Consider the following 27,442-nt stretch of genomic DNA (forward strand, 5'->3'; position numbering starts at 1 on the left):
GAGAGCCAGCAGAAGCCAGGTTTCCTGAAAAAATGCTCCAAATAAGTACAATAATGATAACTGTCATTTACACAGTGCTTCTAGAAAGTGCAAAGCACTTGACATATTTTATTTCATTTTATCCCCCAAATAATTGTAAGTACAATGGGTTAGTATTTATAGGTTAGGAAAATGAAGCTACATGACTTGCCCAAGGTTACATAGCTACTATAGTAAATGTCAGGGGCAGAACTCAAGGCTAGGTTCTCTTTATTCCAATTGAAGAATTTGCTTCCATTTTATTCTTGTGACAAAAGATATTTTGCATGCAATCCTTTTCAGAGAGTTTTGGAAGGCTATTCCTACAGGAGCTCCTCCCTGCCAGTTTCAGGGAGGGTACTACAGGACCTTGTTGTTCAGTCGTGTCTGACTCTTCCTGATCCAGGCTGAGATTTTCTTGGCAAAGGTTATTTACCATTTCCTTCTAACCCTTCTACCCTTTAGCAACGGATAATTTATTGCAAATTTATACCGCTTTTAAAGAACCTCAGGGCAGCTAGGTAATGCAGTGGATAGAACGCTGGACCAGAAGTCAGGAGCACCAGAGTTCAAATCCGACCCCAGACATTTACTAGCTATGTGACCCAGAGCAAGTCACTTCACCCCGTTTGCCTCAGTTTTCTCATCTGTAAAATGAGCTGGAGAAGAAAATGGCACACCACTCCAGTATCTTTGCCAAGGAAACCCCAAAAGAGGTCAGGAAGAGTCAGACACGACTGAAAAAAGTGGCTGTAACAACTATAGAATCTTAATTTAAAGGAGCGTTACCTAGAAGCAACTACTCCTTTGTCTTGCTTCCCCACCTGACTTGACTCTCCTTTCAGATGGCACATCCAATTGTCACTTCAGAAGTATTCCACATCACACTGCATTAGGGAACAGATGTTTATTTTCCAGGATGTATTCTACTGTCAGAGAGAGAGAGTAGGAAACCACTATTGGCTGTTTTTTTTCTTTACTGGAGCTTCTACACGTATGTGACAATGTCTATACCTTCTCAGAACTGATTCAAAGCAAACCTTTCATCACTCCTGTTCTGAGCAAATTGCCTGTAGCTTAGACCCTTCCTGCCCAGCAGAGGGGTAGTCAGATGCTCTTGCGGTCTCTTTCAACTCTGCCATTCCAGGAGTCTACGAATCACGCTGGACCTCTTTTGTAAAGGGTCGCAAGAGGGAAAGAATTAGGTTGTAGATTGAGGAGTAAAGGTGTGGTGTTGGGTGTTTATTTGAGGAGTAAGGAGAAGGGGGCGTGTCAGGTTACGTGAGAATTTTGGCTCAGGAACAAGGTGTGTCTGTACGTCCTTGTGTCCTACTCAGCCCCAACTAGTGGGCAGTTCTTGGCTGGATTAGGGGTGTGCTGTGGGAGTGGGATGGGAGGGGGCAGAAGGCGGGGCCTAACGCGTCACTTGGGGAGTGTAGTGAGAGAGGAAGGGCAGAGCCATGCTGCAGCAGCTGCAGTGACAGTAGCGGAAGCTAGAGCATTGGGGAGTACTGGTCCCCGTGCTCCGGCGCTCCAGAGAAGGATTAGTCTATTCGGATAGACCAGTCCATTCGGAGCCCATGGGAAGAGCGCAAAGAGAGGTGGCGTCGTTAGCAGCGACCTCAGTCAGACTCGAGTCGTGCGGTAGGCTACGGGAGGAGGCAGAAGTCACAGCTGGTGGAGAGGAAGGCGCATCTTGCGCTTCTGGACCGAGCATCACTGTGGATTCTGGAGCTACGCCCAGTGGGCGCTGGGAAGTGCTCAACCAACCCGAGAGGGACCTAAGAGTCCTAGCGCCCAGATCTAGGAAAAGCCAGGCATTTGAACTGGGCATACAATTCCAGACATCGTGGTGTGTGGATCCAGGTACCTATACTGGTGAATCCCCACATCCGCTTCCAGTCTATGGGAACGGGAGCGCATAGACAGCTAGGTCAAGATCAAAGAGAAAGGGGATCAGAAGCCGCACCCTAGGAAGGAAGAAACAGGGAGCTCCACTCGACCACATCTGGTAAGCCAGACCCCCATACGGGCAGCGGGCGCCCTGTGGAAGGGCGCACAGCGTAGCAGGCGATATGCGAGAGGAGGCAACATTGGCACAGGCGGCTCACGGGGAGGTCCAGGGACCCGAGGAGGATCCACAGGGTGGGGGAGATTTCCCCGGGGCCGCAGGAGGTGGCGGTGGCTGCTGCAGCAGTGAGCGCCTAGTGATCAACATCTCAGGGCTGCGATTTGAGACACAATTGCGCACCCTATCTCTGTTTCCTGACACACTTTTGGGAGACCCCGGTCGCCGAGTCCGCTTCTTTGACCCTCTGCGCAATGAGTACTTCTTTGATCGCAACCGACCCAGTTTCGACGCCATCCTGTACTACTACCAGTCTGGGGGCCGGCTGCGGAGGCCCGTCAATGTGCCTCTGGATATCTTCCTGGAGGAGATCCGCTTCTACCAGCTGGGTGAGGAGGCCTTGGAGGCTTTCCGTGAGGATGAGGGCTGCCTTCCAGAGGGTGGCGAGCACCAGAAGCCCTTGCCTTCTCAGCCCTTCAAGCGTCAGGTCTGGCTTCTCTTTGAATATCCTGAGAGCTCAGGCCCAGCTAGGGGTATAGCCATTGTCTCTGTACTGGTCATTCTCATCTCTATAGTCATCTTTTGCCTGGAAACTCTGCCTCAGTTCCGGCCAGACCCCCGAAGTAGAAGTGATGGTGGGAGGGTAAATTCAGGTGGCCCAGCACCCAGAGGGAGCCAGGAAGAAGATGAGGGAGACCACTCAGTATATAAGCTGTTAAATCCCAGTGTCATAGTCCAGGGAGGAGTTGTATCAGGACCTGGACCATCATCCCAATTGATCCCACTTGGGGGTCCTACAGAGTCTGGCTCTTTCTTCACAGATCCCTTTTTTCTGGTAGAGACCCTCTGCATAGTGTGGTTCACGTTTGAGCTGCTGGTTCGTTTCTCTGCCTGCCCTAGCAAGCCAGCCTTCTTCCGCAACATCATGAACATCATAGATTTAGTGGCCATCTTCCCTTATTTTATCACCTTGGGCACAGAGTTGGTGCAACAGCAGGAACAGCAGCCTGGAAGCACTGGAGGAGGCAGCAGCCAGAATGGGCAGCAGGCGATGTCCCTGGCAATCCTGCGAGTCATCCGCCTGGTCCGAGTTTTCCGCATCTTCAAACTTTCACGACACTCTAAAGGTCTCCAAATCCTGGGCAAGACCCTGCAGGCCTCCATGCGGGAGCTTGGGCTCCTTATCTTCTTCCTCTTCATTGGAGTCATCCTCTTCTCCAGTGCTGTCTACTTTGCTGAGGCAGATGATGATGATTCGCTATTTTCCAGCATCCCTGATGCCTTCTGGTGGGCAGTGGTCACTATGACCACAGTTGGCTATGGGGATATGTACCCCATGACTGTAGGGGGCAAGATTGTGGGATCCCTGTGTGCCATTGCAGGTGTCCTCACTATTGCCCTACCTGTACCAGTCATCGTCTCCAACTTCAACTATTTTTACCACCGTGAAACAGAGCAGGAGGAACAAGGCCAATATACACATGTCACATGTGGGCAGCCTATACCAGATCTGAAAGGAGTGGGTGGGGGACTGGGTAAACCAGATTTCTCTGAGATTGCCCCAGAACGGAGACCCAGCTACCTTTCCACCCCACACAGGGTTTATGCTGAAAAAAGGATGCTAACAGAAGTTTGATTATTGAGAGGGAGAAGCTGGGGGTTGAGGGGAATGGAGTGATAAAGAACTGCAGTGGTTTTATAGTCATCCCTTATCCAAAACCCAGGTCTTCATCATTCCCTCTAACTGGAGTGACCAGATGGCTGAACTGTGAAACCTATTGTCTGGAACCCTGACTCCAGGGACCACAAGGCTGTTTCTTGATATTTAAGATACATAATATACTTCCATGGGTGTCATCTGATAATTCTTACTTTTCTAACAACTATATGGAATATCTTTTCTCGTTATACTCCCTGAAGACTGATTTTCCATGCTTTGTCTGTAGTCTCAAAAGAACTAGAACTCCTGGGACCACTTTGGCACTTCAAACCTTAGTTTTCATCTGCTGAATTTCCATCAAAGGTGGAGGGTCAGGAACAACTCATTCAATCTACTATTTTTGTATGGTGCCCTTTGTCATCTACCTACTCAGAAGACCCTGCCTTTTAGCATCATGGATCTAAAACATTTTAATCATCTCTAAGTTGAACTAGGATGATAGATTTCAGGCTCTAACCTGACCATTTAGAAGATATATAGGGTAATCTAAAAACAATAGGATGGTGTGTGAGTGTGTGTGTGTGTGTGTGTGTGTGTGTGTGAATGTGTGTATGTTGGTACAAACATGCACTTATCTTTTGTTTATGTTTAATGCAACCCCTGATCCAGGTTTCTCCACTTCCAGAAGTGTTTGTCAAAGTGCAAAGTTTGTCAAAGTTTGTCAAAGCCTAATATTAGTTATATCCAAGTGCCTTCCCATGCAAAGGGAATGGGGAGCAGGCAATCACTAAGTCCAGAGATGCACCAAAATGGAGTCACATGTAACCCTTGGTTCAGTTCGGTTGCCTCTGAAGGGCTGTCATGGTTTGGTACATAGTACAGTTTTCTCTATTGCCCTAACTGCTATTCAGTAGTGGCTTTCAACTGCTAGCCCAGCCCAAAATGCTCTCAAGGTCTTTACAGTTGCCATGTCCTCCCTATAATCTGGACATTTAAACTTGGGGATGCCTCTGATGTTTTGCTAAAGCAAACATCTGGCTTAAGTCCCCAGACTGGAAGATGTAAGGATGTTGCAAAGTTGCCCAAGAAAAGATTTCTGAGTCTACACAAGTGTTTTCCATTTTCATGGGCAATAGGAAGGAAGCACCTATGTTAAGCAATTATCATTGATTCTTCATGGGCAACACTATTGTTAGAATTCTTTTGTTCAGTTAGATGAGCATTTGTGAATCTTGCTCCTCTGAGCTATGTCTTCTATAGAGTTAATATGAAAAGAACTCTGAATTTGGCATCTGAGATCCTGGATTCAAAACCTCCTGCCCCTTACTGTTGATGTAACCTCGGTCAAAACTTTGCCTCAATTTTTTAAATTATAAAATAAGAAGGTGCTGGATTTGATGACTCCTAAGGCCCCTTCCTGCTCTAAATCTGTGACTTCATAACTGTCATTCACTTGTCTTTGAAGTTTGTGGTCCTCCATGCACCTGGGAACTCTCTTTTTGTTTTTACATAGGGTGAGGTATTGGTCACATCTGTTCTCTGTGAATTTCAGTAACCTGAAAGACTGTCAGCCAGGTTTTGATTTTCTTTTTAAGGTTGAGATTGCTTGACAGACTTGTTTTCTCTAGGTGTGTCTAATGATGGATGTCCTTTTAAGGACAATTCTAAGGAGTTGCACACTAGATTAGAAGTTGACTAGTCTCAGATTCACATCTTAGTTCTATCCTAAATTCCTTGGGTGACTTGGGGCAAATCACTTTCCCTTTCTGTACCTCAGTTTCTCCATCTCTTAAATGGGAAGTATAATCCTTCAAAGCCTCTCCTTACCTCGTGAGACATCTCAATGAACTTCTCTGGTCAGATTAGAGAGGATGCTATGCAAGCACATGAGCTTATGACTTTGGCATCTAAATCTTTGCCTTCTCTCTCAATCTTAACCAAGGAACAATTCTCTCTTCTCCCTTCCCGCCACGAATCGCCAGATTCAGATCTAAAGCTAGAGGCAAGGAGAACGTCAGAAAGAAACATATTTGGGTCCTCAAACTCCTTCAATCCTTCCTCAGGCTTGAGACTGGGGCAGTCCTTACTTTCTCAAATCTTTAGGAGGAGAAAAGGGATTATCTAGTCAGACTAACTAAGTTTGAACTATAGCTAAGGTAAAATAGTTTTATGATTCAGGAACATGCCAACTGGATAAGAGTTGTTTTTCTGAAACCCTTCAGTCATGTCTGCTGGCCATTTAGAGAAAGGAGAATTAAAGACAAAAGGGACAAAGGATAGTCCTGACCATGGATAGATATGTGAGTATATGTATATATAATCCTACTCATAATCTATTACAAAACATTTCCTTTTCAAGACAGTGCACATATGAAGTTAAGGCTATGTGGAAAACTGCTATTTCAAGAGATTCCTGTTGTCATAACAACCTCTCAGCCTGTTTTCATATCTTATGACTGGGAGAGCAAAGGGAAACAACCCCATCTTGGTTTCCCAAATAGAGAGACCTTGATATATTCTTTTAGGTGCTACTGGTGGCCAGGGCAGGGCATGTGGTCAATCCCTACATGGATCAAATGAATCATCAAGCTTTCTTTGATCCTTCTTTCATCTTACTTTGCCAGCCCTGGCTTCCCAGCTTCCTCAGTCACTTCTACTTAACCTTCACTCACCTGTGTGCTTGTCACCTGTTTAAGAAACCATTGGTAACCTGGACTCCAGAGAGACACAGGGAAGCCCGTGGAGGGGAGGGGTCTTACTTGGAAAGGAAACTGGTGAGAGGCTTTTGACAGGATGATGTCTCTTTCCACTCAGAAGATGACTTCTCAGGCCTAATAGATAGAAACAAGTAAATCCTCCTTCCCTCCAGAGAACTTCCCAGCTGCTAGAGGAAATTTCTTATAAACATGACATTGAAGAAAAGTTTCATAGACTAAAACCTTTGGAGACTGTGGCTCAAGCCTGGTTTCTGTAAGGTTTATTTAATGTATTCTTCCGATACTTTTGTCTGCTTCCCGGGCCTTTGTTGCTACAGCTGTTGTTGTAGCAGTCAGACAACTCCATTGGGAAGACTGATGCTCAAGCCATCTGGGTCCCTGAGCATGGACCCAACCAAAGCCCCAAAGGAAATTCTGGGGACTTCCAATAAGAAACGTTGGAACATCCCTGCAGAGAGACTCGAGCTTTTCCTACTTTATTCCACAGGAGAGGATGGAGTGAGAGCTGCTCTTTCATTTAAGGTAGGTGTTACCACAACAAAAACAATCTGGTTCTTTAGGGTAACATTTGAATCCCTGAGGGAGGGAAAGCTGGGTTTCATGTGATTCAGTATTCTTAGGCAACATCTGTCCTTTATAGCCGGGATCAGCTGTAGCATTTCTGCTGAGATGCTAGGTTTTCTCTCTTGGGTAAATGTGCATGGGTTTACTGGGGAATATCCTAGAATATACAATCATTCTTATGCTCTAAAGACAGTCACTGTACTATCTTTCTATGTACAAAATTGCCTTCTGGTCATACTAGAATGGTAGAGAAGGAGCTGGAGAGAGAAGAGAGAGAAAAGGAGAGAAGACAGAGAGAGAAAGAGAAAGAGAGAGAGAGAAAGACAGACAGAGAGAGAGAGAGACAGAGAGAGACAGAGACAGAGAGAGAGACGGAGAGAGAGAGAGACGGAGAGAGAGAGAGACAGAGAGACAGAGAGACAGAGACAGAGACAGAGACAGAGACAGACAGAGAAAACGATAAAGAGGAAAAAATAGAGACACTGAAAAACAACATACCGGAGACAGGGGCAGAGAAAAACAGATTGAGATCTATTGCATAAAAGACATTGTATTAGGTAGTATGGAAGAAACATACACATATTTATATTTGTACATAAGAATATATGCATTTGTATATATGTATAATATATATTATAGTTGTACCTCTCTTGCTACACCCCTTCCCCCCAACATTCCTTCCAGCCCTGTTCCTTTGCTTAATTGTGCTAAGCAAAACCTTGTTATAGGTAGTACTTTCTGCCCCCATATACATCATGTAGTTGCTAGGTCAGATTCTCAAGGAACAGCAGGGATGAATGGCCTGCTGGTATATGGCTGATAGAATGGATGCTCTATCCCTTTGCTGATTTGACTGTATATATTGCTCAGAAAAAGGAAAAGGTAGTCCAAACCTCCTTTGTGATAGATGATTTAAAGGAGAGGATGAAACACATTTTATTTCCTTTTTACACAAGATTATTTACCCTGACATATCTAGTTAGTGCCAAAGTGAGAACTAGATTCCCTATTTGTCAGGTGTGTTTTTGGATAAAGCCTAGGAAATCTGGATATTTGAGTCCATTGGCCCAGTCCTTGCTCTATCTGCCACTGACACACTATGCATACAGTTTCAGGCTTTCCCTCAGATACCTCCTTTCTGCACAACTATCCTCAGAAGATTCTCTGTATCAGAAAACCTGCAGGTTTTACATTTTTAGAGATGTAGTTGGGGAGAAATAAAGGCCCAATTTCACTGAAATTTGACTACAAGTATTTATAGAGCCCATGTAGGTTGATCCCTGATGATCAGACATACATATGTATATATAGACATTTACATATGTATGTAATCATACATATGCATGTTTGTATGCATACATATAAAATTACAAGAATAGAGCCAGATGAAGCTACTGTGAGAGCTGGTAAGACCCACTGCATTTTAAACATGATGTAAATAAGAGGTAAATCAAGGAAGAAATAAGATTGCTATCTTCAGTGGATAGGATGATGATAATAGAAGACAATGAAATGAGAACTACTTTATTTGTGTTTTGTATCTTATTTCTTTATCAAAGATACTCTTCAGATTGGGAAATATAAAACAATGTGAAATAACAAAAACTGAAATCCAAGATGAGTGAGGTAATGAAGACACCTAGCTATCTTCCAGACAGTCACCAGAACAGAGCAAATTACATACTGAGTACTGAACAAGCTTGTAGATGGAGCAGCTGAGCCACCGTTAGGAATCTTTCATAGAGACTGTTAAGAAGAGTTGAGTTGCTATTGGACTAGAGATAAGCAAATGTCTCTTTTTTTTCAAAAGACACATTTTACAAAATAGATTCTCCAGTCTATAGCTTTTATAGTTTGGTTCTATGTAGAGCTTGACTGCTTGCTAATGAAGTAATGGGACATATAATTAATGGGTTTGTGAGCACTTAGATAAACAATAATCACTATGAAAACAACGTGGGTCCATTAAAAACCGATAATACCAGTCTAATTTACAATTTCAACAGTTATTAGACTGATAAGCATGCCATAAACATTGTGTTTCTGGATGTCAGCAAGATATTTGACAGAGTATCTCATGATATCTTCATGGACAATATGGAGAGAAGTGGAATGGATAGTATGGTCAGATGGATTTGGAACTGGTTAAATGGATGAACCCAAAGAATGATAGTAGTGGATTAATGATGATTTGTCAGTTTTGAAGAGGCTAGGCAAAAAAGATCACAATAATTCAACAATTAATTTCTTACTGTGTGCCAGGCACTGTGAGGATAATTACTGCCTGTGTAACATCAAGGGATGAAAAGGTAGAGAAATACTATGGGGAACCTGACAAAATCCTCCATACCATTTCAACATATTTTTTTTGGATATTTGGTAATTTCATTCTGAAAGTGGCCATAGGGAAGTCTCAGTTTCTTCATAAAAAATGAAGAGTTTGAGTTAGTTAAACTCTAGGGTCCCTCCAGCTTTAGGTTAATGAACCTAAGCTTCAATAGGATGTTTTTCAATAAATTATTTATGCTGAAGCATGGGAAATGACATGTATCTTGACCTTAATTATCATTATTTCCTATGAATGTAAGACAAGCACCACCTCAAGGGACTCCCTCCCCCCAATAAATAAACATGCCAGTAAACACTTGATCTCTTTGCTAAGTGGAAGGAGATGCCAACCAAGGGCAACACTTCTTTAGAATTCCAACTCATTCGTGAAACATTACAGAAGAGGATCTCAGAAGGTTTTGAGTAGTGAGTTGCCTCATAAAACAGTGAAAAGCATTGTCTACTAAAGGCTTGGAATGACACTTAGTCTTTCTAAGAGTATTCAAAGATAAAATTGATAGGGCAATAAATGGAGAGAAAACAGAAAAAAAAATGTCAAAATTTGGAAACGAGAAAAACCAGTGCAAGATTTAGCTGCATCATAGAAATAAGATGAGCACAACAAAAGATACAGTTGTTTTAGTTCTGGTGACCTGTCTTCTGGTCTGATCACATCTAGAATATTATGTTCAGTTTTGGGCACCACATTTTAGGAAGGACTTTGTTTAATCTAGAACACATTCAGTGAAAGAATGACCTGGATTGTGAAATATCTGGACACTGTGTCATAGAAATGTTGTTTTTTTTTTTTAATTCGTAGAGGATGTTTGATAAGAACTGGAAATATTTATCCTGGAGAAGATAAGATGGAGGAAATAAAGAGATATATTAAAAAAATTGAAGCATTATCATTGTTCAGTCATCTTCAACTCTTTGGGACACCGTTTGGGGTTTTCTTGGCAAAAATATTGAAGTGGTTTGCTATTTCTTTTTCCAGTTTATTTCACAGATGAGGAGACTGATACAAACCAGATTAACTGACTTGCCCAGGGTCACACAGCTAGTAAATATCTAAAGCCAGATTGGAACTCACAAAGAAGAGTCTTCCTGACTATGCCTGGCATTCTATCCACTGTGCCTCTTAGTTGCCCATTATTATTATAGCATTATTATATGGAAAGATTATTGCATTTGTTTTGCTTGGACCCATATGGCAGGACTTGAAACAATGCTTGAAAGTTGCAGAGAGATAGATTTTAACTCTATGTAAGATGTTTACCAACAATTAGACCTGCCCCTAAATGGAATGAACACACAAGGCGTTGAGTTCTCCATTACTAGAGATTTTCTAGTGTATTCTAGGTGACCACTTCTCAGTGTCATTGTAGAGGGGGCTTTTGATCACTTATAGGTTGGACTACGTAAGTTGAGATCTCTTCTAACTTTGAGGTTCTATGAGTCTATCTGCTATTGACAGAAATAGGTATAAAGGACCTGTATCTGGATCTAATCATCTTTTCCCTGGTATATTGCATCTTTCAGAAGACTCTAAGATCAGGGAGTAGATGAGTAGAAGAGTGATTTCTCAGGGGCTCATGTAGGACAATGACTGAATGTCATTAGACAGGACTTTGAAGGGAAGATCGGAGAGACTAAGAGAGATGGAATAAGGGGATAATCACTGTCATGAATTTGATCTGTCCCTGGAGCAGAGAAGAGCAGGGAGTTCCTTGAGTGAGGTGCTTAGAGATAAGTAAGACTTTAATGTGTACCATGTAACATCAGAGTTCCTGTCCATCTAAGTCAATGGATGAACAGCGAGTGAACTTTCTGTAGCCTTTTGAGTCGAGTGGGCAATTCTACTCCTCTACTCTCTGCCTCCCCCCATGGTGGATAATGTGAATGACTACCATCCTTCTCTGTGGGCAGAGACAGTCTGAACTTTTGTATTGAGCACCTAATTTTTATTTCATCCAATTAAGGAAGATGGAAAAATTGAGATGGTTGTGATTTCTGAGATACATATCCATTGATTTTACTTTATTGCTTTTTAATATAATTCAAGTTTCTACTAATATGATCCTTTGTATACAGATGTGATTGTCCCAACATGCTATGAAAGGAGGGGAAGGGAATTGTAAGTGGGAGGCCATGCTAGTGAGTAAATAAATCATACTCTTAGACTATAGCAGGTCCCACGTGGTGAAGCAACAATGTGGGTTGATTGACAGCCACTGTTGTCCTTGATTCTGTTGGAGCACCCAACTGCTGCAATGTGATTGGCACCTTTGTCACATGGGAGAAGTCAAGAGGAGGAGTTGGTTTTGTAGAAAACATGATTAGTTCTGGTTTGGCTATGTTTAATTTGATATTCTTATGAGACATCCAAATACCCTGAAAGAAGTTGAAAATGCATGTTTGGAACTTGGGAAAGAAAGTGAAGACCAGAGATGTAAATTTCAGAGTAATATTGGGAAGAATGCTGGGTTTCAGTTCCAGTCTTGTCACTTACCTTTCAGCCTTTGGCAAGTCATCACATACCTCTGGGTTCTGGTTTCCCCATCTTTAAAATGAGAGGACTAGATTAGATAATTTCTAAAGCTAATCTCTCAATTGTGATACCATGATCCACATAGAGGTGATAGTTGAGAGGCAGCATAATTTAGTGGAAAAATGACTATATTTGGACTTAAAGACCATGGATTCAAATCCTAGCTCTGCTCTTTGTTGCTTTTTAGACCTTGGACAAATCTGGGTCTCAGTTTCTTCATCTATAGGAGGTGGTAGTTGGATTAGATGATTTTAAAGGTTCCTTCCTTCTTGATCTAAATCCCAAGAAGCTGATAGGGAAAAAAAGATGGAGAGAGAAGCTAAGACAGAACTTTAGGGAATACATGCTTTAAGGGGTCAAGAACAGGAAGAAGAATGATTAAAGAACAGGAGAAAAAGCCCAGATTCCACGGGAGAACTTTTTTGGGGGACCATAGTTCTGTACAACTGGAGAGTGATGTGAGACAGTGAAAGAACAGCCATGAAATCAACAAGAGGCAGGAAGATATTAAATTAGCATTTATATAGCACTTTCAGGTCTGAAAAAGTATTGTGCATGTCTATATATTAATATATTTTAAATCAATATTAATAGAGTTCGTATATTAATATATTTCATATTTATATTAATATATACTAATAGGTTTTATGTTTATGTATTCATATCCATATGTTTCTCTCTGTCTCATATGCTTCTCATAATAATCTAGTGAGATACATGTTATTATTAATCTCCATAGGAGGCAGCTAGGTGGTGCAGTGACAAGAAAGCTGGGCCTGGAGTCAGTAAGACTTGTGTTCAAATTCAGCCTCAAGCATTTGCTAGCTGTGTAGCCCTGGGCAAGTCACTTAATCTCTGTCTCAATTTTTTCAACTGTAAAATGAGGATAAATAATAGCACTGGGTTGTTATGAGGATTGAATGAGATAATACTTGTAAAAAAAATGCTCAGCAAGGCAACTAGGTGGTGCTGTGGACAGAACACCCGCCCTGGAATCAGGAAACTGAGTTCAAATCTGGCCTTAGACTCTCACTAGCTGTGTGGCCCTAGGCACTTAATCCCAACTGCCTCCCCCCACAAAAAAGTGCTTAGGACTGTGCCTGGCACATAATACGTTCTATATAAATGCTATTCCCTTCCTCATTTTACAAATGAGGAAACTAAGACTGAAGGAGATTAAGTGACTTGACCAGTAAGTGAGACAGAATTCAGTATTCCTGCCCCCAAGTCCTCTACAACCACGCCACATAACTCTCTCAATAAAAATAGCTTTTCTGAGGCTATTTCTTGACTTGGAGAAATGTAAGGGGAAACTTAATAGTGTCTTGAGAGGCATAAAGCATAATTCTATAGATGATCTGAACAGCAAATAACTACTGTGGAAAAAATAAAACCATTCTGTCTTCATTCAAGAGATCTTTAGTGGGTGCTGCTGCTGCTTGAGACAATTTCTATATTGTTTCAGACCTTTTCTGAAAAACCTTTAGTGAAAGAGTTATACTATTACCTCTCTTGATAATCTCTTTTAGGGCAGGTGTTTGGTGCAGTGGATGAAATGCTGGGCCTGAAGTCAGGAAGACTCATCTTCCCGAGGTCAAATCTGGCCTCAGACGCTTACTAGCTGCGTGACCCTGGGCAAGTCACTCAACCCTGTTTGTCTCAGTTTTCTCATCTGTAAAATGAGCTGGAGAAAGAAATGACAAACTACTCCAGTATCTTTGTTAAGACAGGCTTATGAAGCAAAGTGACTGAACAATAAACCATTGCTGTCAGGAAATTTTTCCTCAAATTTCACATTCTATATTTTGAATTTCACTATTTCCATGAGAAGTTTAGTAATGAAAAGATGGAGACAGCAGAAGAAGAAAGAAAAAGACCTGTGTAGCCTCCAGAAGAAATAATCAGTTCTACTATTGATCTTTTCAGTGAGGCACAATGAACTCGTCATGACTTATTTCTCACCCTATCTGCTGAGCCCTCTATAGAAATCAAAGCATGTCTTAAGACTGAAGTAAAACCCCAGAGCCACCAATTCATTATCTCCCAAGTTCCTGTTTCCCATTACAAATTCTTTCGATCTCCAAACTTTCTTGACTAAAAGAGCCTGAAAGACATCAAGGATTCTCTCACATATTTCTCCTGACTTATTCCCTCCTCCCCACATCTCTCTCCCCCCACCAGTAAACTGAGGCATTCTAAACTCTTTTCTGGGAAGACAGATCTGTGGGACTAAAATGCCCCCAAGACAATGTGTCCAGTTGACATCCCCGAACAGCCTGCCTCATTAATTTTACAAATCAGACTATCAGAGGACTCAGTTTCCTTGTCTGTAAAATAAAGATGTTGGATTAGGTAATATTTAATATTCCTTCTAGCTCTAACTGTGATCCTGTGATCCTTTGGACCAGTAAGTAGGGGTATCAAGGAGAGGAGAAACACACATAGGGGAGGTGGGGAGGTAAGGCAAAGAGATAGAGACAGAGACAGAGAAACAGAGACAGAGAGGAAAAAAAGACAGAGCTAGAGATAGAGACAGAGACGGAGAAACAAATAAACAGAGACAAAAGAGAGAGACAGAGACAGAGAAATGGAGGAAGAGAGACAGAGACAAAAAAGAGAAAGAGACAAAGAAAGAGAAAGAGGCAAAAAGGGATAAGACAGAGAGAGAAAAACAGAGAGAGACAGAGAGATAGAGACAGAGAAACAGAGACAGAGACAAAGAGAGACAGAGACACAGAGACACTGGGTAATTGTTCGCAATTCCATTTTATCCACCCCCACCCCAATCCAAGCTAGTTATAATACTCTCTCCTCCTAATCTAGGACTTTTTGCTATTGCTCCCTCCCACCCCCCAAACTCCCGTTTCGTACCTACCCGTTTGCTTGAACAGTCTGTCTTGGACAAAATCCCAGTGACTGCAGGTTTGCAGTTTCTCTGTGGCAGAATCTTACAGTGGTTGTCATTGCAGATTCTCTGTGCTGAGGGTGATTGGTAGTTAGAGAGGGAGGTGGGGTTTTCCCTAAATAGGCAATTCAGGCAGCAGAATTCCACCTTGGGAATAAGACCTTTTAAAAGGTCTTTTAGTGTTCCCTCCATTAGTGGCATTCCCTCCATTTTCTTCTTCTGTTTAGAGGCAGTATAGCAAAGTGGAGAGAATGCTGGGCTTCATGTCAAGAGGATCAGATCTCAAATCCAGCTTCAGGCATATATAACATGTATGACCCTGAGTAAATCACTAAGCCTCCCTGAGCTTCAGTATTCTCATTTGTAAAGTGGAGATAATAGTAGTACCTATCTCACAGGGTTATAGTGAGGATTGAGTATAATAATATATGTGAAGTACTTTGCAAACCTTAAAAGCATTATATTGGTGCCAGTTATTTCTTCTTAGTAACTGAGATGATGTCACTTTCTATACTGCTGTAACTGATGTATTTTCCCTCTGTCTTGTTGGTAGGATCTGATTTGTGAAATTAAATTTAGCCTGGCATCCTGGGGGACATTCTGACCTGACAGGTTTGCTTTGTAGACAAGGGATATGCCACAGTAGTAAAAGGAATCCTACCATCAGTCTTCCACAGTAATTATGTTGCAAAATAAAAGTCTTTTGGTCTTGCACAGGGGAACTGACCAAATCTTTCCTTCAAGGTCAAAAGAAATTGTGGTGCTGAAATGCAGAGCAAGCACTGATAACAGTGAGGTTTCCTATGAACCACAGGACTTGTGATACAAAAGCTTTCAAAAAACAGTGGCTTTTCAGCATGTACTTTATAACATACTAATCAGTAAGAAAATACATAGATGTCATACTTTCCAAATATAGACAGATGGAGTGTATGTATGGTCTTGGGCAAGTTATTTAACTTTTTGGGCGTCAGTTTTCTCATCTGTAAAATGAGGAGGTTGAATGATTTGACCTCTAGGGCCACTTTCGGTTCTATATCATGAAAGATGGAGTCAGGATATCAAAGATCTTGGTAGGCTACAATGCTGGCCCCAAGTAACCATAAATTTAAAATCTTGTGTTCCTCCTTTTGTGAATCTGTGACTTTCTCTGGGCTTGGGCTATAAAAGTTGAGGAGTGTAGGAAGGTATAAGGAAACATAGAAAAACAGAGTTTCCATGGGGGAGGAGGAAGTATGCCATATACACAAATAAAGAAATACAAAAAATATATACAATGTAAGTGCAAAATAAGTGGGGAGGGGGTGACACCAACAGAGGAGGAAATCAGGATATCAACCAAGCCTTCTAAAAAGATGGACATGAAGAGGGAACATATCGCAAGAACGCTAGAGATATACAAAGTCAGAGATGGGAGATAGGATGTCATATATGGGGAAACAGCCAGTAGACCATTTTGAGTTGAATGTAGAATAATTTTAGTCATTTTTTTCAGTCATGTCAGACTCCTTGTAACCCCATTTGGGGTTTTCTTGGCAGAAATAATGGAATGCTTTCTCCAGTTCATTTTACAGATGAGAAAACTGAGGCAAACAGTGTTAAGTGACTTGCTCAAGGTGACATAGTTAAGTAATGTAGAACAATTGCATTCCATTAGATATGTTACAGGCTACTTTAGTGGGTAACTGGACATTTACCTGTGGTCTTTTCAGTAGCTTATTCTTTTTGCCCTGTTTTGGGATATCTGGGGATGGAGGCCTTCAGCCCTGTGCTAGCTTGATATCATGGTAATTTTCTCAAACAGCTTTGAGGCAATTACTCTTTTTTGGTTGTTTCCTCCATGCACTGAATTGCCTCATATGTGAAGATATATCCTAGCTGCCAACCATAAGCACAAATGAGGGAATTCCTGTGGAGCTCCCTACTTGAAGGGCCAGGTTCAAATCCTGCTCATTTTTTAGGAGTTAGTTGAAGCTTCACCTTTCTCATAAAGCACAGCCCTCCCTCATTCAAATCAAAGTCAACTGCAAGTCATGTCATCGTCTTGACACCATGGTCCTCTTTGACAATGAAGGACAAACACAACACCACCAATAGCACCGAGCCTTCACCAGCCACTATGGCTCACTATGGTGAGCTATCTCAGCTAGAGATGAAACTCACTGGAAGCAAAACTCTCTTTATGAAGAGGCAAAAGCTTTTCCTTTCTAAAATAAATTTTTACTAATATTAAAAAAATTTTTGAGGGGGCAATTGGGGTTAAATGACTTGCCCAGAGTGGCACAACTAGTAAATGTCTAAGGTCAGACTTGAACTCAGATCCTCCTGACTGTAGGGCTGGGGTTCTATCTACTGTATCACCTAACTGCCTCAATTATTTTGCTTTTACGTCATCTACATTTCCTCCTTTATTTCTCCCCCTCCCCCAGTTATCCCAGGACCTATTTTCTCCTCTTCATTCCCTTCCCTTCTCCCCACCTCTTTTTTCCTTTCCTTTCCTGTTTCAGCAGGGATCTGTTAGGTTTCTGACCTGGGCTCTGGTTCATTCGCCCCTAGGCAGTCTTCTAGTGTTCCTACTTTCAATAGCTAGGCATCTAGATAGTATAGGGGACAGAGTGCCACACCTGGAGTCAGGAAAATGAGTTCCAGTCCTGCCTCAGACATTTACTAGCTGTGTGACCCTGTGCAAATTACCTAACCTCTATCTGCCTCAGTTTTCTCATCAGTAAAATGGGGATAATAATTGTAACTACTTCCCAGGATCAGTAAATGAGCTAACATTCGTAAAATGCTTTAAAAACCATAAAGTGCTGGGTATTATTATATTGGTGCCAGATGGTGCAGACATCTGACTGACTTTAGCCCTATTGCAGCTCAGAGCTCTAATGATTCACTGCCAAACTGCAGGCATGCACCACTGCACCTGGTAACATATGCTTTTCCTACATGTATTCCATGAATCTCATGAAATTGAGATCTTTTCACTTTGGTGGTAATGCGTCTTGACAGATTGTACCCAGTACTTCACAGGTCTGGCTTTGAAACAGGAATGTAGATTTATTAAGCATACAGAATTAAAAAAAATATGTGTACACACACATACATACCTACATATCTACATACATACATACATACATGCATAGAGACAGGCAGAGAGAGACAGAATGGCAGAGATAGAGAGAGAATATGAGAAAATTTTACCTCACAAGAGGTACGTAAATCATTATTCTTCTAAAGGAGAGCTTAGCTCAAATCAGATAATTTACATTAAGAAATTTAGCTTTAACTTCCAATAGTAAGATACACATGACACAATCAGAAGAAACATTCAGGAAAACAGATGAATAGAGAGGTACAATTCATCACCAAGAAAAGATTCATACATACATACATGCATATACATGTATGTGTATACATATCTGTATAATTATATATATATATATAAAGACAGAATTATGGAACAGCAGAGTAGGTTATGACTTACAGTGATAATTCTACTGGGAAAATAGAACAGAGCAATAAATATCATTCCTAGGGTCCTGTTGGACCATTCATACTGTGGAACATTTTGGGACTTCTTGTTAGGCAGGAGGAAAAGACTTCCCGAGACTCTCAGCCCTCAAGGAAAGAATTCTCAATAAAGAGCAAGTACCCTCTGAGCTCCTCTCTAGTCAGAGAGAGTAAAAAAAGTAAAAAATAAATAAAGCTGCTCTTTCCAAAAAAAGAACCAGAAACAAGTGAAAATGCAAGAGAAGAGAGGGAAGGAACTACTTCTCTCTTCAGTACACACATATATGTCTATCTATCTATGTATCATCTACCTATCTGGGGCAGCTAGGTGGTGCAGTGTATAAAGCACGAGGACCTGAGTTCAAATTTCACCTCAGACACTTGACACTCACTAGCTATGTGACCTTGGGCAAGTCACCTAACCCCAATTGCCTCATCCTGGGTCATCTCCAGTCATCCTGATGAATATCTGGTCACTGGATTCAGATGGCTCTGGAGGAGAAGTGAGGCTGGTGACCTGCACAGCCCTCCCTCACTCAAAAGAAAGTCAAGTGCAAGTCATGTCATCATTTCTCTGATGGCATGGTCTTCTTTGGGCAATGAAGGACGAACACACACATCTGCCTATCTATAGATTATCTATCATCTATGTATCATGTATCTATCCCCTGTCATCTATCTTTGTGTCTACTAATGTATCATCTCTCATCTATGTATCTATGTATGATCTATCTATATATCTATGTGTCTATCTACACATTATTTATATAACTATCTTTTATCATCTATGTATCTGTCTTCATCACATCTTCTTCATCATCTATCTTTTCAAATTCAAGATACACAGGAATGTAAATTTATTAAGATATTTGTGACCTCTTACTATCTTACTATCTCTTGTGACCTCTTACTATCTCGTGGTTAGAATTAATATAGAACTCTTCCTTTTCTACCTTCCTCTCTCTACTTCAGTCTGTTGAATTTCACAAACATTTGTTTCTTCTTCACATGAACAAGTCATATAGCTGTACGGAGGATCTTTGTGGAACATGTAGTTGTCTTCCTCAAAAACCAGTCTAATTTATTGTGGGATTGGAAGGGAGGGGAACACCTCTGGGAATCCACTACAAATTGTATTCTGCCAAGTTTTAGCCTAGGAATTATAAACGTTGCATCCTTTTTCTGGTTCTACTTTCTTTTTAGTCTTAGGTAAAATATGGTTACAGAATAATCAATTTCTGCTGTCTTAGAAGTCTAATAATTAATCTCTTGGTATACCAGGTCAGGGGCTGCCCCTTTCAAGGAAAGCAAAACAGCGGGGGTTTGAGAAAAGTTCTGCCAACACTTGCCTGGGGGTGCTTTCTTAATCCTTCTCTATTTATTAACTTGTGACAGAGAGTCACAAGAATTCACAAGAATTGTTTCAATATTCCTTTTATGAGCATAATATCTCCTCTGGGACTAACTTCCTCAATCCATACACAAATTGGACCTCCAGGGGGTCATTACTCCCAGGCTCAATGTACTCTGTGGGTCTACGCTACTAGAATGATAACTCTCAAGACACACTAGTAGCTTACCTTTAACAATTAGCTAGGAAACACAATTAGCTCAAAGCAATGGCATTCACTATCTTTAGAATAGTAAAGAAATATTCTCTTCATAAACTTGGGACTCCCTTTCCCACAATGGCACCCAATGTCAGTTGCAAGGATGGGCACACACTTAGACTATACTAACAGAGGCACACACATAGGGAACAAGTTTGGACCAGGCTACTAATGCCTCTGGCACTGGAGGGTCCCATTGTCCTATCCCTTCTCACGATGTTCTGATGTTGCTTCCTCTAGGAGTTCTCTCAGCTGGGTTCCTTAGGTCTGTTTGTCTCTGTAGCTCAAATCTGATTGGCCAGGGCTGGCTTTCTTCTCAACTTGTAAAGCAAACACTTCTCAGATACCTTGACTCCTGGGCCAATTCCCTGTTGGGGATGGTATCTCCAACTTGTCAAGTAGTTCTACTGCAAGTCACTATGTCCATTTGGGTGGTGGTGGTGGTGGTGGTGAGAAACCTCCTTTATTCCCACCTCTCCAAAGTTTGGTTCTTTCCCTTGGCTATCTTTTCTTCACTGTTTCCAGGGATGGAGCCTCTGATGGCTGTTTCCGGTTTTCCCTGACTGCAATTGCTTAGAGCAGACCTGCACAACTTGACAGTAGGTGGGGGCCAAAATTAAAATAGGCTATACTTCTTCAGGTGTAGGTAGGTTAGACTAGAGACAGACTGATGATGGCTGGTTGCTGCAGGTCATGTGACAAACAGGAATAAATGCGCAGTGTCAATCCTACATTTTTCTTGGGCCACCAGAAATCCTTTGGTGGTCTGCAAGCAGCCTGAGGGCTGTATGTTGTGCAGACCTGGCTTAGAGAGCGCATTTCTGTTTTAAAGGGCCACCAGGGGTTTGGCCAATCATGAACTAGCCAATGGCTAGTTGCATTTTACTTCCATCAATTTTAATAAAGAATTTTATACTTCTATAGAGTTAACAAAGTATATATAATCCCTTCTTTAAACTCCTTACAAGAGCTTAATACTTCCTGGTGTCTGCTATCTTCCCCTAATCTTTAGTGATTTTATCATATAAACTGGGGGAAATAATTTGCTTAAGGATAGCCTAATCAACCTTACTCCACCCACTCCCCTACCCACCTCTAGTGATACTCCAACAAGCAGCCTACAGTAGGCACCAGGGCAATTTTGGCAGGGGAGGTAAGGTAGGCAACTGCCTAGGATGCAATAGGCAAGATGAGCTCAACAGAGGACAGCTTTTCACATTCCTTTAAAAGCACAGAGATATTAATTCCAGAAAACTCCATTTCCCATTGCATTTTGCTCTCCCAATTTGCTTATAGTATCAGCCTTTATATCTAAGTTGTATACCCATTTGGACTGTATTTTGGTATACAGTGTAAGATGTTGGCCTATGCCCAGTTTCTGCCATACTGTTTCCTCAGCATTTTTGTTGTTCAATAGTGAGTTCTTATCCCAGAAGCTAGTCTTTGGGTTTGTCTAATAGTTGGTTACTAGTCACTGACTACTATGTCTTATATATCTAACCTATTCCACTGATCTATCACTCTCTTTCTTAGCCAGTACCTACCAAGTGGTTTTGATGATTACTGCTTTATAATACAATTTAAAATGTGGTATGGTTAGGCCACCTTCTCTAGCATTTCTTTTCATTAATTCTTTTGATATTCTGGACCTTTTGTTCCTCCAGATGAATTTTGTTATTATTTTTTCTAGCTCTAGAAAATAATTTTTGATAGCTTGATTGACATGGTAATTCCATTTTAGATTTATTTATAGAGGCCCTGTATCCCGAAGGAGGAAGGTTTTAGTCCTATTGTATCTTTCCATGACCCTACCATATCATGGTATGCATGTTTTCAAAGAGAAGTTCAGTGACCATTTACTTGTCAGGAATTTGTAGGGGGAATCTTGATTAAGAAAACAAACTCCTTTGAAGTTCTTTCAGCTTTGTGAGACATGGAGTATGAGTTTGAAGGGTTCTTAGAGGTAATTGAGTCTAATTACCTCATTTTATAGATGAGGAAAGTGAGGAAATAATAGGCACAGAGTAGTTAAGTGACTTGCCTAGGGTTACACTGTTGATAAGTTTTGAATGCAATTCTACCTGCCCCTGAGTCAAACACTTTACCCACCAAGCCATCTAGGTGGTACCTCAAAATACAAGACACTCATTGTTACCAGGCCATGCCTCATCCAAGTCTAGATTGAGGATTGCTTGAGAGATCCGAAGAGAGCTCCCAAGATCAGATAAAATAGGGCACAGCAGCGGGTATGGGCAGAGACTGAGATATATGATTCTCAAAGGGTTTTATAATATAAAAATGCACATGATCCCTAAATAAGATCAAAGGGAGCCTAGAAGCCATCAATCCAACACCCTCATTTTACAGAGAAGAGTCACAAGGTCAGATAGGAGGTATTTAAACTCAGGCTCTCTGGCTCCAAATTCAGTCCCCATTCTGCTGTATCATGATGCCTCTTATCTTAGGGAATTTATAGTCTAAAATTGGGAGAGAACACAAATGTATGAACACTAGTATAAATTCATGCAATCAGCTATCCAGAGAAGCTGGAGTAGTTATGAAATATTCTGAAAAATCAAATGATCCCCAAATCACTTTATTTTTACTTTGGTGTGCATCAGATTTGGAGATGTTGGGGAGTAAGTCTTCCTTTCTAAAGATGTTTTCCTAGAGTCAATCCAAACACATAATTATATCAGCTTGGGGATTATGCAGTTATTCAACCCACTGCATGGTTAATGTCTACTGTGTAGGAGATACAAATTATGACACAATCTCTATGCCCTAGGAGTTTGGTAGCCAGTTGAGGAAAGAGAATCTCTCTCTCTCTCTCTCTCTCTCTCTCTCTCTCTCTCTCTCTCTCTCTCTCTCTCTCTCTCTCTCACACACACACACACACACACACACACACACACACACACACACACCAGAACAATTAAGTGTTAAACTGAGTGGTGCAAGTGTAATAGGAATTCAGAGGGGGAGAGACATCAGTAAAGGCAGACAGTTGGAGATGACTTCAGGAGAAGGTAAGACTTGAAATAGGTCTTGAGGGATGTAACGGATTTCAGAGATGAGGGAAGAGTAAAGGAGGGAAAGATTAGAAACACCAGCAAGCAGTAGAAAATAGTATTGGATGAGTGGAACTGTGGAATCAGTCAGTCAAGACTGTACATTTATTAAGAACTACATTCCAGGCATTGTGGTAGGCACTGGGGATACAAATAGAGACAAAAATATGATCCTTGCTCTCATTCCAGTGGGGGAAACAATAGGCAATAATAATGTACCCATATAAGCACATATATACATACACATAGATCACATAAATGAGAGGTAATCTCAGAGGGAAGGCACTAGCAGTGAGAGGAGGAAGGCAGCCAGAAAGGGCCTCTTGTAGAAAGTAGTATTTGAAGGGTCTTGAAGGAGACCAAGGAGACCAGGAGGTAGAGGGGAGGAGGGAGAGCATTCCGGTGATGGGGAAGGTCCTTGAAAAAGTACAGAGTTGGTAGATAGAACGTGGTGTGAGAGGACAGCAAGAAGGCTTTGCTAGAACATAAGAAGGTAGGGTAGAGTAAGGTCTAAGAAGACTGGAGTGGTAGGAAGGGACCAAGTTGTGAAGAAGCTTTAAAAGTCAAACAGAAGATTTTATATTTGATTCTGGAGGCAATAAGGAATCACTGGGGTTTTTGAGTTCCAAGAGTCAATTAGTATTATAAAAAGATCACTCTGGAAGCTGAATGGAGGATGAGTTGGAATGAGGGAGGGAAGGGGAATGGAAAGATGCCAGGCACTGTGCTAAGTGCTTTATAAATATCTCATTTGATCCTCATGATAATCTTGTTATTAGGTACTTTTATTATCCCCATTTTACAGTTGAAGAAACTGAGGCAAACAGAGGTTAAGTGATTTTCCCAGGGTCCCACAGCTAGTAAATGTCTGAGGACAAATTTAAACTCAGGCCTTCTTGACTCAAGTCCCAGAACTCTATCCATTGGGCCACCTAGATCAACCAGCAGGTTATTGGAATAATCCAGGATAAAGTGATGAAGGAGTCCATGTGAGCTGCAGCTAAGTGAAGATAGAAGCAATAAGACTTGGCAACAGATTGATTACAGTCTGGGATGTACTTACCTTGAAGGACTGTTGTGAAAACCAAATGATATAATATTTTAAAGTACTTAGCAGAGTGCTTGATATGAAGTAGGTGCTGTATAAATGTTTATTCCCTTCTCTCCACCAGTAGTTGGGGTGAGTGCAAATGAGGATGACACTTGATACTTAGGTTGTGATCCCAGAGGACTGGAAGGATGGCACTGCCCATAGTAAAAGGAAAGTTTGGAAAAGGGGAGGTTTTGGATCCCAAGATGAGTTCTGTTTGGACATATTGAGTTTGCTATGTCCATGAGACATCCAGTTCAATATATCCAGTAGCAATTGGCAAGTGAGACTGGAGGCAGGGAGAGAAGGTTAGAGCTGGATAAATAGATCTGAGATTCAACTACATAGAGATTATAATTGAACCTGTGGGTACTGATGGCATCATTAAGTGAGAGAGAAGAAAGGGAGAAGAGGGACTTAGTAGAATCTTGAGAACACTCAAGGTTAGTGGATGTGACCTGGATGAAGGAGACCGAGAAGGAACCATCAGACAGATAGGAGGAAAACCAGGAAGTGTCACAAGAACTTGGAAACAGGAGAGCATAGAGGAGAAGAATGTAAACAGTAATGTCAAAGACTGAAGAGAGATCAAGAAATATGAGGACTGTGAAAAGGGCCTTCCATTTGGTTATTAAGGGATCATCAGTAACTTTGTAGAGAGCAGTTCCAGTCGAATTATGAGGCTGGATGCTAGATGGTAGAGGGTTGAGAACTGAGCAAGAGAAGAGGAGAACTTTGAAAAAGCAAGCAGAGAAATTTAGATTTAATTTGTTAAAGTAGGGAACCACTGGAGAAACTGAGCAAGAGCATGATCCACTAAAAACATATGAGGAAGATTAGTCTGGTAGTGTTATGCAGGGTAGACTAGAGAAGGAAACTTGAAAATAAGAAAAGCGGTTACGCTGTGTTTACAGCACCTGTAGGACAAGTAGTGTGAAAAGGGGCCAAAGTTCGTGGAATTCTTGCCAACACTTCCTTGCATCTCACTGCTGACCCTAACTAACCTTTCTCTTATATTTATACTTCCCAGGCAAGCTAAATGTATATACATCTTGGCCCCAAAGAAGGAAGCACCCACATTTGTATAGCAGCTCCTGAGGAGAGACAAGAAGACCTTGGATGACCAAGTGGATCCTTGGGCTGACTCCAGTCGCACACTTCTCCTGTGGTTTTCTATTAATAGAGTCTAGGCTGCAAGAAAGAGAAACATGATGGTGAGGAAAAGAAATGTGGTGTGTGGGGGAGGGTTGTGAAGACTGGTATATATGGAAAGGAACTAAGGAGTGGGAAAGACAGAGGATGGAAGTAATAGAGCTGAAAGGGACCTCAAAAATTATTTTGTAATTCCCCCCCTACACAATTTTATAGGTAAGGAAAATGAGGCCTAGAGAGGTAAGGTGACTTTACCAAAATCAGTCATAATTCAAACTCAGATTCTTTGACTCCAAATCTTTCCACCATCTTAGGGCTGAGAGGTTCTTAGAAGATACAGGACTATATACAGATCTATTTAATTAAAGGATGTTGTGCTGATTAAAAGGTTCAAGAGACAGTTTCTGGGTAATTTAATCATTTTATTAATCAGGACAGCACGTTATTAATAAAAGGCTGGTCATTTGACTGTCTCTCTTCCACCAACGACAATCATGGTAGGGTTCACAGTTTATATACTCTTGGAAAAGTAGGTGTTCTTAAGGGGCTGAGGTTGACATCATGCCACTCTTAGACAAAGAACCTATCTCTATACCCAGACTACCCCCCAGCCTTGGGCAATCTATACAAAGAATGTGTGTTCCAACCAAGCCTGAGCAGAACTCAATGGCTACTCCACTTGGGTGGGGTCTGAACAAGAGTCCAGTCTCATTATTAGCAATGTCCTTCAAGAGACTGAACCTAAAAATCAGGATTGTAGAAAAAGGAGAGAACTCGATATCCCCCAAATCATTGGTTATTAATAATAATTTCTCTCAATATTTATTAATATTAACCACCAAATATATTAGCAAACCCCTGCAATCTTTAGATTACTATAGAAAGAAGATATATTCACAGCCAAGTTTTTTAGATAGAGTGAAACAGTGGTTTCCACAGAGCAGGTCAGATAGATAGTCTTTGGTGCCAGACCACTGGGTAGTTTTCAGGATTGGCTAGCCTTTGCTGCTCCCTACTGCCAGGAATAAATAAAGCAATTTTATAGACCAACCACCAGACCAAATGCCTGATGTTTTCTGGAGTAATGCAACCCTATTCATTCATGAAGCTTTAGGTTTAGGTTAAAATTCCTCTGCTTTTTCTTCAGATATCTGTCATCAATGATGATTAGGATCCTGAAGGATGAAATCCAGTGCCATGGGATGGATGTAACTCCAGTTTTTACTTCTCTACCTCCTGAAGAATCCCAAAGGGGAAGAGACTCCAGACCTCACATGAACAATATGTTTTAGTGTCTCCCAACCTGTTTACAGTAAGGTCATCCTGGTTTGCAAACCAGATGACTTTTACTCCGTTGGATAAGACTGTTACTTATATGTTCAACTGTTGATTATTTGCACTCATGAAGGGAGGTTGTAGGATAAGTAATCTCTAGCAACAAATGAGATGAAAAGTCATTTCCATTGGACTTTGGATGTTTTTATTGCAGTAGATTTGCCTTCCAAATTAGGTTTGCTGAACTGTAATGTATATTGATTTATATTCCCTGAGCATTTTATAAGCTATATGACAATGGAAAAGTCATTTAGAGGCTCAATTAGGCAATTAGGAAAAGGCAATTAGCGCCTCAATTTCCTCATCTATAAAATAAGGACAATGATGCTTATACTACCTACCTCACTGTGTTGTTGTGAGGAAAACTAACAGTATTTGCAGAGGTGGAGGACTGGATATAGAACATTGTGGAACATGCTGTCAGACCAAAAGCATCCTGCTTGATGTTTTGGTTAAATTTGAAATACTGCTTTTTTCTCCTTTATTCTTTGTTGTAAGGGATGACTCACTGAGGAGGGGAGATGGATATAATTGAAAAGGAAGGTATTGTAAAAATAAAAGATATCAATAAAAAGAAAAATTTCAGTCTAAGTAAGTGGTCTAGAAGTATGTGAGATGCCAAGCAAAAGAAAGTCTGAGACTTAATGTTGCTGTTGTTCGGGTGTTTTTCAGTCATGTCTGACTCTTTGTGACCCCTTGTGTGGTTTTCTTGGCAAAGATACTGGACTGTTTTGCCATTTCCTTCTCTAGCTCATTTTACAAATGAGGAAACTGAGGCAAAGAGGGTTAAATGACTTGCCCAGGGTCACACAGCTAATAAGTGTCTGAGGCCAAATCTGAATTCAGGAAGATGTATTTTCCTG

General features: G+C 41.2%; 1 protein-coding gene across 3 annotated transcripts; it reads left to right on the forward strand.

The window, feature by feature from the left end:
• The first annotated feature begins 1,475 nt into the window (after nucleotides 1-1,475).
• Nucleotides 1,476-27,170, forward strand: KCNA6 (potassium voltage-gated channel subfamily A member 6). Of its 3 annotated transcripts, XM_072653694.1 has the most exons (3): nucleotides 1,476-6,985; nucleotides 25,123-25,306; nucleotides 26,392-27,170. In XM_072653694.1, the coding sequence occupies exon 1, from the start codon at nucleotides 2,094-2,096 to the stop codon at nucleotides 3,720-3,722; it is 1,629 nt and encodes a 542-aa protein (XP_072509795.1). In that variant the 5' UTR covers nucleotides 1,476-2,093; the 3' UTR covers nucleotides 3,723-6,985; nucleotides 25,123-25,306; nucleotides 26,392-27,170. The 3 variants fall into 3 exon arrangements, with proteins under 3 accessions (XP_072509795.1, XP_072509796.1, XP_072509797.1); XM_072653695.1 differs by lacking the exons at nucleotides 25,123-25,306; nucleotides 26,392-27,170 and adding an exon at nucleotides 13,436-14,266; XM_072653696.1 differs by lacking the exons at nucleotides 25,123-25,306; nucleotides 26,392-27,170 and adding an exon at nucleotides 10,176-13,429.
• Nucleotides 27,171-27,442: the final 272 nt, after the last annotated feature.

This window comes from Notamacropus eugenii, chromosome 3, assembly GCF_028372415.1.
Source record: "Notamacropus eugenii isolate mMacEug1 chromosome 3, mMacEug1.pri_v2, whole genome shotgun sequence".
In the NCBI taxonomy this organism is placed as follows: Eukaryota; Metazoa; Chordata; class Mammalia; order Diprotodontia; family Macropodidae; genus Notamacropus; species Notamacropus eugenii.

What these genes read in the sequence shown, in the direction of transcription:
- KCNA6 (XM_072653694.1), top strand. Translation starts at nt 2,094, where the DNA reads ATGCGAGAGGAGGCAACATTGGCACAGGCGGCTCACGGGGAGGTCCAG.